General features: G+C 38.8%; 2 protein-coding genes across 2 annotated transcripts in view; one reads left to right on the top strand and one right to left on the bottom strand.

Moving 5' to 3' along the window:
• Positions 1-15,607, top strand: part of LOC307041860 (DNA polymerase III PolC-type-like) — a 40,552-nt gene that overhangs the window by 3,590 nt on the left and 21,355 nt on the right. The gene's annotated exons all lie outside the window — the stretch shown is intronic.
• Positions 11,915-14,719, bottom strand: LOC307040727 (DNA polymerase III PolC-type-like). The gene is made up of 3 exons (XM_079683858.1): positions 14,516-14,719; positions 14,280-14,331; positions 11,915-12,708 (listed from the first exon to the last, which is right to left on the bottom strand). The coding sequence occupies exons 2-3, from the start codon at positions 14,329-14,331 to the stop codon at positions 12,167-12,169; spliced, it is 594 nt and encodes a 197-aa protein (XP_079539984.1). The 5' UTR covers positions 14,516-14,719; the 3' UTR covers positions 11,915-12,166.

The raw sequence follows: 15,607 nt of genomic DNA, 5'->3' as shown, positions 1-15,607 counted from the left end.
GGGTCCGGCCTTACAGTCGTGTCAAGATTTGCTTCAGTTAACACTTGGAGTTTGTTGATAAAAGTCTCAGACCTCTTGAGATTCGGAACACATTTGCAGAGTCATGGAAAGGGCAAAATGGACGATGTGCATACAGATAGTGTTGAATCATATTTCTGTGTGGTAAACAGCACCATTAGTTTTCTTTTTTTACCTATAAAATGAGGAGCACGTTCTTGATAGACTTTATCATTAAATACTAAAATAATACATGAAAAATAAACATATAAAATTATAAATACTTTCTTAAATCTTCATGTATATGAAGTGTCTAAAAAAAAAAGGTCCCTTCTTGTTGATGTTAGTAAGAAAATATACATTAACAAGCAGTGGATGGAGGAGTACTAGGACTGCTAGCGCCCTCATGTGGCGAGTTAAAGGATTGTTGGCTCTTACTGTACATTCATTGTAGTCTACTGATACAAACTAGGCTGAAATGATCATAATTCACTTTATATTGTACACACATGAAATGGTACTCAAAACAAAAAGCATAGCATTTTAAGCTGTAAGCAGCAAAGTTAGAAAGTGCAGCGTTTGTGAGATGTTGGACAGATTGTTGGATTTATGATTCAGTTTGGTTACAATTCACTACCTCCAATGGTTTGTGACCATTATTGACTGCCCTCAGTGTGTACAGCACAGGAAGTGGAGCTACACATTTATCTTTTGATTTGAGCTGACTGTAATGAGCTCCAGTATATTGTAATGAGGAAGGGAAGCTAAAAGAAGTCAGCTGGACGCTGTTCGACTCACCTTGAGCTGAACAAGTATTCATACATTCCCAAAGCATAAAAGTGTTTTCATTAATAACCCTGTTGGGAAAATTGTAATCACATGTTCGGTTCAAACTTAGGATAATGAATGTACATAAGTCTACTTTGGAAGTACAGTAATCATTTTTATGTTGTGTTTAAGGAAGTTGAGGTACAGCAAAGAAGATGAATTTAATTTATACAACAAAAAAAGGATTATTAAAAACAATACCAGGTATGCCTGATTTTAAATGAAAGAGAACAGTAATATTTATATAAAAATGAAAAAACATCTAGTAGATAAAACGTTAATTAAAGGTGGGGTAGGTAATTTTTGAGAAACCAGCTCGAGTGCGCTAGAAAATACACAGCTGGAAAAATCTGCCACTTCCTCACAGAGCCCCTCCTCCAACACACACGAACGCACACATGACCAATGAGGGCACGAGATAAGTTTGTACACAGATGGAAGGCTGACAGGCAGGTAGGCCATCCAGTTATTTTTAGCCGGGCCGGCTCAGATGATTGGTCGTGCTTTTTACAGCGCCACGGCTTCCACAGATGACCTTTTTTAATGGATTTTTTTTCTTCAGATATTCATTGCTATCGGGATGTTAAGAGCATTCCATGGATTATAACAACAAGTGTATCTCGAGCCGGTTTCTCAAACTTACCTACCCCACCTTTAAGAACGAGCTACATATACAATGTAGGCCTATTTTTTGTATCTGTGTTTGTTGCAAGAGATGTTTGTCCATAACTCTTGAGGAAAAGTAGAAGAAACGTTTATCAAAGAACCAAAATAACTAACAAACTGCCAATATTACATTACATTTAGCTGACGCTTTTATCCAAAGCAACTTACAATTATCAATTACAGGGACATTCTCCCTGGAGTAACCAAGGGCTAAGTGCCTTACTCAAGGGCACACTAGTGGTGGTGTTCCAGGTGGGATTTGAACTCACAACCTTCTGATCTCCAGCCCACCTCACTATCCATTAGACCACCACTATCCCAATAAATTGATAAAAGAGTGTGTGCAAAGCCAGGTTTCACAGAGGTCTGTTAAAAGTGAAAAATAGTTGCTCTAAGAATAGTCTAATACAAGTCTGAAAGTTACAAATGTTTTCTTTAAAGGCCTACAAGTTAAGTCACTCTACTGTAGGTCTGGCCTTCCCAGAAATAAAGAAAGTGTTTCCATTCAACCGGTCACGTGCTGGCAAATATCAGACAAAATGTATCTGACATGTGGTTTTTAAACAAAGCTTTGGATCAAACAGTGAGACTGAAAATACTTGTCAGTGACGTTTTGTCTTCTGCTACTCCTTCACTCGTCAACAGTGCTGAGCAGCATGAAGCTTTAGCACGCTCTGTCTTTTTAAAGAGTCCCATTTTACCCAGAATGTAAATTGAACTATAGCTTTATAGCTTTTTTTTTAAATCTACACACATACTTTTTGTTAGATCTATAAGCCAACCTTAATGTGTGTTTAAATAAACAACTCCAAAGGGACCTGAAACAAATTAAAGATGGAAAACACCTACAGAGCAGGGCTGTCCTCGAGACATTTTAGTCCAATCGGAAAAGTCGACTAATCGATAATTTTTTAAAAGCTAGATTTTCTCCACAAAGAAACAACGCTTTCAATCGTGTGTTTATCGTGCGCCACAAAGTGCCTCAAAAAAAAAGTATCATTACATTACATGTCATTTGTTAGACGCTTTCATCCAAAGCGACTTATGAAAGCACATTTTGAAAATGGCAGCCCTACAGAGAGATGAGTGAAAACAAGCAAAATAACATTTTGAAGGAGGTGTCGAAAAACACGCCAACCATCCCTGCCTGTTAGCAGCCAGGAGAAAGGATGAAGGGCAACCAGGAGAGACTGAATGAGTAACACCTGTTGAGCTTGACTGACCCTCAGTCCAGATACAGTATGTCCCCCCCCCCCCTGCAGCTCAGCAGGCTGGCCTAAACCTGCACTCACACTATTTAACTGTTACAGTCCAGCTACTTTACACATCCAAGCTGTAGGTGTGTCTCCAAAGTGAGAGCAGAGCAAGGTAAAGCAGAGTCGAAAACCTTGCATAGTGTGTTACGGAAATCTCAGACCTAGTCAAAACTGTGGAGGTATACAATTAGAATGATCAATCAATAAACTGGTGAAACAAACAGAGTTGTATTTCTGGTTCTTTATTCGAAGCGCTTCAAAGGTACAAGTCTCACAGAGATCTTGACAGTTCAACAACACTTCGTCACCTTTTCACGACTCTTTGTTTAACCCCCCCTGACCTTTAAAAGTCAATCATAAGGCAGACAAAGGACATGAACTGAAATACATCACCCAGACCTCACTTCTAAGTCTAACAAAGGTGATGAGCTAAAATACATCAATATGGAAACTATTGCATTTGGCTTTACCATATAAGGTAACATATAAAATGTGCCACTACAAGTGCTGAGAGTATCTATTACAAGTTCCCCTGCACTTCTTCAAATCATGATGTCACCTGATGAAGGTGCTCTGCATGATTGCATCTATGTGGCACAATACAGTTTCTGATATTGCATCATTGTTACAATACTTTACACACCCAATACAATTCAGACATGTGGCCCCCAATAACATAGGGCAATAGCTGTTTTCATTTGTATTAAAGTTTTATTTGCGACCCTGTTACTCTAATTATAATATTACATTACATGTCACTTGTTAGACGCTTTTATCCAAAGCGACTTACATACTCAATACTGTGGGTAATCCACGCAGAGCTGGGCTGAGAGTGAGAGGAGGAGGAAGAGCTGGGCTGAGAGTGAGAGGAGGAGGAAGAGTCTCTAATGAAATGAAATGTTACCAACCATGGTTTGACGATGAGAGAGGCTGGACGGAGGGTTCAGCCTAATCTAAACCAATTTACTGTTGCCTCTGTAATCCGGACACTTAGACTTGAAAACAGGTTAGTTACCAGTTTTTAGCTCTGCATAATTCATGATATATCAGTGCTTATATCTGTTGTGTGAAACGTATTTACTTCATTACTGTAATTGAATTGTTGGCATGTTGCATACTATAACTGTACAAACATCTTGCACAATTTACTGTGGTAAACTTACTTTTATGCAACACAGACACTGACCAACCACAAAAGAGGTGCAGGTGGAAGGCTAAGGATGTTCAATGAGGCACAGGAAGCAGCAGTTACACACTGGGTTTTGGCAAACAATGCATCACACTTAGAGAGATCCGAAGCATAGTAACTATGTGCTGAGATGCATGTTGCACAATGTTATTTTTGAATAAAATTTGTTTTCAACAACTCATTTGTATTTCTTCATTTACTGTATTTCTGTAAACTCAAGCAATCTTTCTCTGCAGAAACCTCTATGTACAGATCACAGCCCATAAAGATGAAAGTGCTTTAGATTTTGCTCAGCAGTGTGTAGTTGAATGAAGTGTGTTATGTTTGGTGCTAAAGTTTGAATTTGGTAAGTGTTTATGTAGTTTTGAGTGCAGTTCTTCATTTAGCAGGAGAAATTAGGTGTTTTGCACTTTGGGTGTGGGGTTTTGTGAATTGTGTTTAGTGTTCTGAGAAACTGAGCAATTAAAAAAAAAATGTGTGTTAGCAATCGAGAAAAACTGTAATAACAGGGTTGATTCTTGATTGAAAAATATATATAAAATATTATCAAACAACATTTCTGTGGTCCTGAGTATTTATTTGTCACATTTATGTCATGATCTACAATCAAAAGTAATGTAGCCATTCAACCCTGTTACTTTACGCAACCCTGTTACTATATCATTTTCTACTAAAATAATCAAATTAAACCAGTTATCCAAAAAAGAGTATTTAATGTAAATGTGACTTTCTTTACTTAATAGTAAATCCTTTTATTGAAGAATATTTTTGAAAATACTTTTTTCTGCTTAATGAGTATTTGTAACAGGGTTGCACAAAGCATGGCACACAACAAATAAAACATTTAATAAAAAGATTACAATTGATGCCTTAGCTGGGCAAATCACTTTTTTTAATGGTTTATTATCTGTTTTTCCTAAATACATAACAACAAATTATAAAATGAAAGGTTAATTTTTCAAAAATGTGGATGTCTAAATTGTCTATAATTACTACGTTTTGTTTACTTTTGTGTTTCAGAATTCCTCTGCGAAGCAAGGAGTCGGACCAGGCAGTAAAGTTATAATAAAGCTGATTTATTTCAGTTGTGATAAGGGATATAATTTCTCAGCTGAGGTCTCTGGAGATCAGTGATCCACAGACCGCGAGCAGTTTCCACTCCAAGCAGTTAACTGTCTCACACTTCCTTCCAGAGCCCCGAAAACCGGCAAAAGACATTTCATATACTTACTACAGATAAAGGTGTCATATTCTGATTGGATATGTATATTTCTGAGTGAGGTGCCGTAGATTTCTGATTGGAGTAGAGGCGAGCCCACGCCAGGTCTGACAGGTCCAGTCTTCTTCCCAAGCTCATCCAGGCCCTACACTATACTGACTGTCTGTTTCTCCTGTCACGTGCTAAGCTCTGAACTGCTCGTGCCTGGCACGGTGCCCTCTCCTGAACCTCAGTGAAGAACTCTGTGCACAATCTAATAAAAGTAGCAGAAATGCAGTTCCTACCTTATGTTTTGCTCACCATTAACACTGTCATGAAGCTCACTTCTCTTCATAGTTTAAGACCTTCTGGTAGCACATTATTCATAACCATTTCTTTATGAGCAAGCAATAATATTCTTCAGTTCCCACGTGAAAGTAGATGTACCAGAGTGTGGGAATACTCTGTTACAAGTACAATTTCTGCATTCAAGATGATACTCAAGTAAAAGTAAAAAATGACTAGCTTTAAAATATACTTAAAAGTGTTGGGGAATATTTTTGTTTAGGTGTTTAACCTTTGACACAGTTCATCATTCTCTCATTCCTCTGTCTCCTTTCCCATGGCATAGGTCTTCGGCCTTGGGGAGTGCTATCTCCTTTAGAGAGGAACTGCTCTGGCTTTTTTCTTTTTTGCCAGTTCAGGACCGAGCACAAGCTGACCTGAGATAATTTATTGTTTAGGGATATCTGGAAGTCCTTCTTATCAGGTGCGTAGGTCCCACTGGCATACATTCTTTGGCCATGGACGGCAGTTTTAGTTAGATATTTAGTGTCCACACTTGTCTTGCTAATGGAGACCATTGATTATACACTCTGAACTAGTTAAAAACTCCGACTAAGGGACAGATCTTCAGAATTGGTTCGGCAACCCCTGTATCAACTCACACGTCATGATAATTCTCCGGACCGCAACTTCCCCCCATCAGTTTCTGCCATCAAGCTCCAGCTGAGATTTGTCTCCATTGCTTCAGAAGTTTCCATTACAAAAAGCACCAAAAGTAAAAGCACTCATTATGCAGATTGGCCCATTTCAGAATAATATATATTGAATATGTTTTATTAGAATTGTTAGGAAAAATATCACTCGACACCGGCTTGAGAATCAATGATCAGGGCAACGGCCCGTTTCCCCTTTTTGGCTGACCTGCCCCTCTGGAGAGAGCGAGAGGTTTTTTTTTCTTTCTGTTGTGGTCGAATCAACATAAGCCCACAATTAGTATTGTAGTGTCTCGCTGTGGGAAACACATCAGCTTCATTTTTCTTCTACTACTACTTCTTCTTCTCCTTCTTCAATCAATCAATCAATGTTTATTTATATAGCCCAATATCACAAATGTTACATTTGTCTCAGTGGACTTCACAGTTTGTACAGAATATCAGTATGACAATACGACACCCTCTGTCCTTAGACCCTCACATCGTACAAGGAAAAACTTCCAGAGAAAACCCCACAGTTTAAAGGGAAAAATGGGAGAAACCTCAGGGAGAGCAACAGAGGAGGGATCCCTCTCCCAGGACGGACAGACGTGCAATAGATGCCGTGTGTAAATTGAAAAGATAATACATTTGCAACATAGGTAGTCCAAATGTTTTGAAATGCATGTGTGTATAATAAGAAGATGAATCCACGAGGATATCCATCCAGGACTTATGATCCAGGACCGCAGCCACGACTCAAGATCCAGGACTCGCAATCCATGACACAGGACCGCAGGATCATCCATGACTCCGGATCCCGGCGTATATAGACACCAAAAAGAAAGAAATTTGGGGAAGCTGGGTTAATCGGAACATGAGAGTACACAGGTATAGACAGAGAGAAGGAAGAAGTAAGATGTCCCCCGACAAACTAAGCCTATATCAGCAAAACTAGGGGCTGAATCTAATCAGCCCTAACTATAAGCTTTATCAAAAAGGAAGGTCTTAAGCGCACTCTTAAAAACGGATAGGGTGTCTGCCGTCCGAACACAAACTGGAAGCTGATTCCACAAAAGTGGAGCTTGATAAGAAAAGGCTCTGGCTCCCACTGTACTTTTAGAGACTCTAGGAACAACCAACAACCCTGCATTCTTGGAACGCAATGCCCTAGTAGGACAATAGGGTATAATGAGTTCTTTAAGGTAAGATGGCGCCTGCCCATTAAGGGCTTTGTAGGCGAGAAGAAGAATTTTAAATTCTATCCTGTGTTCTATAGGGAGCCAGTGTAAGGCAGCCAGAACAGGAGTAATGTGGTCCCTTTTCCTAACTCTGGTTAGTACACGAGCTGCAGCATTTTGAATCAGCTGAAGCGACTTGACTGACTTCTTGGTACACCCTGATAATAAGGAGTTACAATAATCCAGCCTTGAAGTAACAAATGCATGGACTAGTTTCTCTGCATCGTTTTGAGGCAAGATATGCCTGATTTTTGCAATGTTACGTAGATGGAAGTAGGCGGTCCTTGAAATTGATTTTATGTGGGCGTTAAAGGATAAATCCTGATCAAATATAACACCAAGATTCCTTACAGTCTCACTGGAGGCCAAATTAATGCCATCCATAGTTAATATATCTTTAGATAATTTGTTTCGTAGATTCTTCGGGCCAAGTACAATAACTTCAGTTTTGGTCGTGTTTAACATCAAAAAATGTAAGGTCATCCACGTTTTTAAGTCCTTGAGGCAGTCTTGAATTTTATTTAGATGATTAATTTCATCAGGCTTGATTGATAAATATAGTTGAGTATCATCCGCATAACAATGAAAGTTTACAGAATGATTCCTTATAATATTGCCTAATGGAAGCATATATAGGGTGAACAAAATAGGTCCAAGCACTGAGCCCTGTGGCACTCCATGGCTAACTTTGGTTTGCATGGAAGATTCATCGTTGACACGTACAAACTGAGAGCGTTCAGATAGATAAGACCTAAACCAGCCTAAAGCAGTTCCCTGTATGCCAACTAAGTGCTCTAGTCTTTGCAATAGGATATCATGGTCGATAGTATCAAATGCAGCACTAAGATCGAGTAAGACAAGAATAGAGACAAGTCCCTTGTCAGAGGCTATTAGAATGTCATTTGTGACTTTAACCAGAGCTGTCTCTGTGCTATGTTGTGTTCTAAAGCCAGACTGAAAATCTTCAAATAAATCATAGTTTCTTAAGTAATCACACAGCTGTTTTGCGACTGCTTTCTCAAGAATTTTTGAGAGGAACGGAAGATTAGAAATAGGTCTATAGTTGGCTAAAACCTCTGGATCGAGGTTGTGCTTTTTAAGAAGCGGTTTTATCACTGCTACTTTGAATGATTTTGGAACATAGCCTGATAATAAAGACATATTCATAATATTTAATAAAGAAGTGCTAATTAATGGAAAAACTTCTTTTAACAGCTTAGTTGGAATCGGGTCTAAGATACACGTTGATGGTTTAGAAGAGAGAATCATTGAATTTAATTGTTCAAGGTTTATGGCTGAAAAGCATTCTAGTTTACTATCTAGTGTAATATTATTAGAATTTACGTTTCCGGGAGCTGTTGATAACACTATACTGGTCAAAGGCAAGAGGTCATTGATTTTGTTTCTAAGAGTAACAATTTTATCGTTAAAAAAGCACATAAAATCATTACTACTGAGTGCTATGGGAATAGAAGGCTCAGTCGAGCTGTGGCTCTCTGTCAGCCTGGCTACAGTGCTGAAAAGAAATCTTGCATTATTCTTATTCTCATCTATTAATGAAGAGTAGTATGCTGCTCTCGCTTTACGCAGTGCTTTCTTATATTCATTGAGAGTAATATGCCAAATTAAACGAGATTCTTCAAGTTTAGTGGAACGCCATATCCTTTCAAGTTGTCTCGACTTTTGCTTTATTTTGCGGGTTTCGGCATTATGCCATGGAGCTAATCTATGTTGTTTTATTTTCTTCTTTTTCAAAGGAGCAACAGAGTCTAATTTTATTCGCAGCGCATCTGTAGCACTATCAACAACATGATCAATTTGGGGTGGTGTACATTTTGTATAAGTTTCCTCCCCTACATGCAGACATGCTATCGAGTTAAGTATTGGTGGAATCTCTTCCTTAAATTTGGCTATAGCACTAACAGATAGGTTTCTGCTGCAGGAGCTTTTGGCTAATGCTTTGTAGTCTAGTAACAGTACTTCAAAAGTTACTAAGAAATGGTCGGATAAAGCAGGATTATGCGGTTCGACTAATAGTTGCTCAATTTCAATACCATAAGTCAGAACAAGGTCAAGAGTGTGATTATAGCAGTGGGTTGGTTTATTTACACTCTGACAGAAACCAACAGAATCTAATATAGAGTTAAATGCAACAGTAAGGCTATTTTTATCATCGTCAACATGAATATTAAAGTCACCTACGATAATTACTTTATCTGTTTTAAGTACCAAAGCTGATAAAAACTCAGAGAATTCTGATAAGAATTCTGAATAAGGACCTGGTGCACGGTACACTGTAACAAATAAGATTGGCTGCAAAGTTTTCCAGGTCGGATGCGTAAGACTGAAAATGAGGCTTTCAAAGGAGGTATAATTTAATTTTTGTTTAGTATTGATAAGTAAACTTGAGTCAAAGATTGCTGCAACTCCACCTCCTCGGCCCGTGCCTCGGGCAATATGAGTATTGATATGGCTGGGTGGAGTGGCCTCATTTATGCTGACATATTCTTCATGTCTCAACCAAGTTTCAGTGAGACAGCATATATCAATATTATAATCTGATATTAAATCATTTACCAGTATTGCTTTAGATGCTAGAGATCTTATGTTTAAGAGACCACATTTAATCTTCCTGTTTTGTTGCACTGTAGTAGTTGTTACATTTACTTTTATTAGGTTATTATGTATGACACCTCTATTAGGTTTTACCTTAAATTGTCCTTGGGCAGACACACACACCGTTAATATTGGGTATTTTATTGGGGTCGGGATTCCTATGGATGACTGCCTAGGAGAGAGCGCAGAGAAGCGTGTAAGACTGCGACTCCGCCTCCTGGTCTCAACTCCAGTTTGTCATGGATTAAGTCCACAGAGCCCTGAAATGTTTGCCGAAATGAGATTTGCACCTTCCAAAGTAGGATGAATGCCGTCTCTCTTAATCAGACCAGGTTTTCCCCAGAAGGCTGTCCAATTATTCACGAAGCCCACATTGTTTGCTGGGCACCACCAAGACAACCAGCGCTGAAATGATGACATGCGGCTATACATGTCATCATTGATCAGATTGGGGAGGGGACCAGAGAAGATTACGGTGTCCGACATAAGGTGTCCTTCTTCTTACATGTAATTGCCCGCATGGTAAACTCCCTCGCCGGGGCCGCTCGCTCTCTTTTCTTCATCGCCCTCTCACCGGAGAACACTTCACTGTCCGCTTCATTGTAGGATTTCTGCCATGTCTCTACTTTAATTTGACCATCTCTGTTATTAAGTTATGGAATACTAAATAAATAAGTAATTAGATACCTTACAAATTACTGTGCTCATAAAGAATGATAAGAATAAGAATAATGGGTATTGAACTGGTTTAATTAATTTGTGAGTTTATTTAAGGTAATTATAGAAGCCCTATTTTATCAGTATGTCTGCAATGGTCAAACTACATTGAATTGTCCCCATTTTTTCTTTAGTAGTTTCTAACATTAGATATTTTAATGAGATATGGACTGCAAAACAAAAAATGTCCCTGGTTTTCATTTTCAAAAAAACGTCACCGAATGCAAGTAGTTGCCTTAGTTTATTTTGTTTGTTTAGTTTAATTACTGTTCAAATTAGTTAATCTAATAATCGTTTTGGTCTTATATTTTTTTGGGGGGGGAAGGCCCTTTTTCCAGTTTAGAGCATTAGCCAACCTGCAATAGCCCCTCCAAATGTCTGTTCACGTCCCTGGTCTTCATGGCATTTAGCACCATAGTCGCAAATCAGGTTGGCAACAGATGGGAAAAGACTGTATTCTGACCTGCTCGTGTATAGGTTTTCTTTACGGTAGTTGAATGTTGCTCTTCGCCCTCAAAGAGCCACTTTAAGGGAATGCAGGAGAGAACAGTCTTTCTTTTCCGTGGATAAACAAATGAATCAAGTCTTGGTGCCTCCTGTTACAGGAGCCATCTGCAAGGTCATGCACAGTTCCAACAGTACAAGATAACAGTAGTAAACAGTATTTCCCCCAACAATAATTATTGATGCATTAAAGTGTTCTCAAAGCTGGTAAAGGTGCAGCTAGTTTGAATGACTTTGTATACTGCAGGGTAGCTTGTGAATTTACTCCAGGTGGAACTAAAGTCTGATTTAAGGGTTGATTATATTTCACATCATTAATCCAAATCTGTAAAGTAACTAAAGATATTAAATAAATGTAGTGGATTAAAAGTACACCATTTACCTCTGAATTGCACTGGAGTAGAAGAACAAAGTAGCATAACATGGAAATACTCAAGTAAAGTAAAGTTCTGATTCTAAAATCAAACAAGTATCTCAAAATTGTTCTTATTACTTGAGTAAATCTACTTAGTTACTGAACACCACTGAGTGTATATCTCTAACAATGATGTTGTTGGTGGATATAATGCCACTGAATATAGTGGTTTACAAGTTCATTACTACAGGTAGAGAAGAAAATGAATATAATGATATATGATGTTTGAAAAACAAAGCATGCCATGCCTTTAAGGAGTAGACATTTCTCCCTGAATGATGGCTAGAAATGAGTTGAAGAAATTGTATAGAAGAGTCAAATTAAAGTTTAATGGTACTTTAAACATTATTCTTCGATTTAAAGGAAATACAAAAACAAACACTTTTGAGCATGACACAGAACATCAAAAAGTATGAGCATTATTTAACATGGAGTTTGAGGTGTCACAAGCATTATGTCATAAATCACAGTTTTTTTTTATGTAGATCTGTACAACCACCTGTGGGTACATGATGAGAACACAATACATATTAACTTTAGTATTTTAATGTTGTTCTGTAGCTTATTTTAAAGCGTAGAACCAGTCGGTGCACTCACTGATGTCCTCATTGTAGGGTTTCCAATAATTCCAAAACAGCTCTTCCAGCTGTTTGGAATTCTCCACTGCATTATGGGCATTGTATTTCCCTCCCAGGAAGCACCGGACCAGATACGGCTGATTAAACCATTTCAGTTGAGGATAGAGCTTCTTGCTCAGCGGTAAGGTATCCACAAACCCAGACACCACCTGTTTGAACTGCTCAAAGAGAGAGAACTTCCTCAGCACTCTCATGAGCACAATTTGATCAAATCCCCATGCGTAGTGGGCCGCCAGCAGCACGGGGCCGGGGAAGCTGCCAAGGTAGACGATGAAGGATTTTAAAGAATGGTAAAGTGACACAGTGCTCACAGGCACTCCGTGGAGTAACAGTTGGCCATAACTGACGGTGAGGCCGTTCACCTCTGTAGCTTCGTATTCGATGGGGATGCCGGGGAGGATGTAGCGGTTGAAGATGGTATTTTGACAGCTGGCCCCCATCTGGGCGATGTGACACGATTTAGTGTCTGCATGCAAAGAAGGAATTCATGCGATACAAAATATAAATACATATAGTCAAAATTATATAGTGGTCATCTTTTGTTCATCAAAAAAATACTTTGATATTCTGTAAAAGACAGACCAGCTACTTAACGACCAAGTTGAGATATCTTTTCAACAACAAAGACTAGTTAACGACCCTCATAAACCCCAGAGACACAGATAAGAAGCAGACCCTAGGAGAGAGTTTAAAACAATGGGGGCTGCAGGAGGTTTTACATCCCCCCCTCCCTCCTAATCTGTGCTCCTTTCTCCCTTTTCACTTCTGAAGATTTCCTTAAAATAATTAAACGCCAACAAGATAAAAAAGAAAGACAATTTAAGCCATTTTGACATTCCATCAACACAACTAATTGCAGTGGACTAATTATGAACCTTAAGGCTCAATCAAATAATAAATATATCAATAAATATTGTTAACAAATTGATCAATAGGTGCTTTCACACCGCAGTACTTTTCCCACTTTAGTTCCAATAGTTCCGAAATGTTGCGTTCACAGTCACACCAAAAAAATCCGGAACTAAAATTAGTTAATGAGAACCACTTTACCCCCTTTTCCGTCCCTGCTAGAGACCAGGGACTTTCGTGGGAGAAAAAGGTTCCTATTTCTGATTGGCTGGGCGGATTGCAAACCATGCCCCGTAAAACTCCCAAAAGGTTTTGTGAAGCCGCCATTTTATTATCCTTGCATTAGCATTATTAGCATTAGCATTAGCCCAGCGCAGAAAGGCAGAGACTAACTTATGGCAACACAAAATAAAACATGGGAGCGGTGGAGATGAGGAGGTGTCGGCGTTCTGGCGATTTACTTGGAAGGCTTCGACTGAAGCCAGTCCCCAACTCCGGGGATTTCCGGCCGGGGACTGCGGGTGGCAGTTTGCGGCCTGCCAGTAAACCCAAAGCAGAAGAAGAAGTGACGTCTTCATTTGCCCAATCTGTAGGCTACTTAGTTCATGAGAACTAAAGGCTTCTGATGAACCTTTGTGGGAAAAGTACTATGGTGTGAAAGCACCTATTGGCATACTGTTGCCCCTCAGGCAACAAACTACCTTTTTGGTCCTCACACAGCCTCTTTAATTTTTTGGGAAAATACATTATTAAGAATATTATAATACCAGACATGTCTGTGTTCACTTGAATGAGGGGTTAGAGGCAGTCATTTCAAGAAGCAAAACCAAAGAGTCCTTGGGACAAAAAGCCACTGTCTCGCTTCACAAATATCACTTTTCCCCACATTTTAAATGTATCTGACTTTATATAAAAATATATGTATGTGCTTGGATATGTAAAGAAGTATGTTTGATTGTTGAATACATATTACTTATATATAATCATTTATATACTAAAACAGTGTTTTTTGTTCGTTGTTTTAGGGTCACCATTCTCTCTGACACAAGAGGACTGTGAGCTTCAGAGTCAGGAAGAGTCAAGTAACTCCAGGGACCCCAAAGCTCCCCACAAATACGTGAAATAATTTCTCCTAATAAGCAACTATATTAAGTATTTACAAAGAGACATCAAATAATTGTTATTTACCCAATCCTGTGGTCTGAAGGTCAAAGAAAACGATGGTACCCTGCCAAGCCATCTGCACGAATTAAAATAGGACATTTGAGCATACATTCACATATGAATTGGACAAAGCATTAAAAGGTAGTAGTCAAAACGCGTATAGCTTTCAAGATGTATGCTAGCTAATTCAAAGTAGTAAAGTTAGGCGACTGATAAAGTCTGAAATATATAAAAAAGAGAGAAAAGATGCCAGAACTCACCGTGGATGCTGAAATAATCCTGTCACTGCCACAACACCTCCACAAACTGACCTCAACTGGGAATATAAATGCTCTTTTGTTATTTTTTCCGTTTCCTCGTGTACTGACTGAACAGCCTGTTGTGTCTTGTCCGCCGCAGCTGCAAAACTAAGCGAGTTTCCCGTGAATGTGGAAAGTACCCCGCAGTTTCGTTTAGTTTCAGTTTCAATAGTGTTTTGACCCGACTTGGCCCAGAGTTCTGGCTGCTTTCGTCACTGTTTTGTGGAAAACATAATGTTGAACTGTCCTGCTCTGCTCCCAGACCGTAAGTGAGGGATACTGGGGACTGCTCTTTGAACATGGGGGGTGTTGACTGATCTACTGATTAAGTGGCCGTGACTCCTACAAATCCTGCCTCCATGAAATGTACCATTGTTAACTACATTTCTATGATTGGCTTTAGTTTGTTTGGATGGAAGTAAGTGTTTCTAAGAAATGTATTACCAGATATCCGAAACCAGACATAGATCATGCTGAACTTTTGAACAATACTCACGCTTTACGTCTCGGTTTTAAAAAGTTTGCATGCAACATGTCACAATAGGAGGCCCTGTGGTTTTGACACCTTGAGGAATGTTAACAAATGAATCAAGTCTTGGTGCCTCTTTTCTTCCAGGAGGCCTCTGCAAGGGCATGCACAGTTCCAACCGTATAAGAAAAAAGTAGCAAACAGTATTTTCCCCCAACAATAGTTATTGATGCATTAAAGTGTTCTCAAAGCTGGTAAAGGTGCAGCTAGTTTGAATGACTTTGTATACTGCAGGGTAGCTTGTGAATTTACTCCAGGTGGAACTAAAGTCTCATTTAAGGGTTGATTATATTTCACATCATTAATCCAAATCTGTAAAGTAACTAAAGATATTAAATAAATGTAGTGGAGTAAAAGTACACCATTTACCTCTGAATTGCACTGGAGTAGAAGTACAAAGTAGCATAACATGGAAATACTCAAGTAAAGTAAAGTTCTGATTCTAAAATCATACAAGTATCTCAAAATGTTTCTTATTGCTTGATTAAATCTACTTAGTTACTGAACACCACCGAGTGTATATC

This window comes from Notothenia rossii (genome assembly GCF_949606895.1).
Source record: "Notothenia rossii genome assembly, chromosome: 5".
NCBI lineage: Eukaryota > Metazoa > Chordata > Actinopteri > Perciformes > Nototheniidae > Notothenia > Notothenia rossii.
The sequence above is the reverse complement of the archived record's forward strand: the minus strand, read 5'-3'. Positions and strand labels throughout refer to the sequence as shown.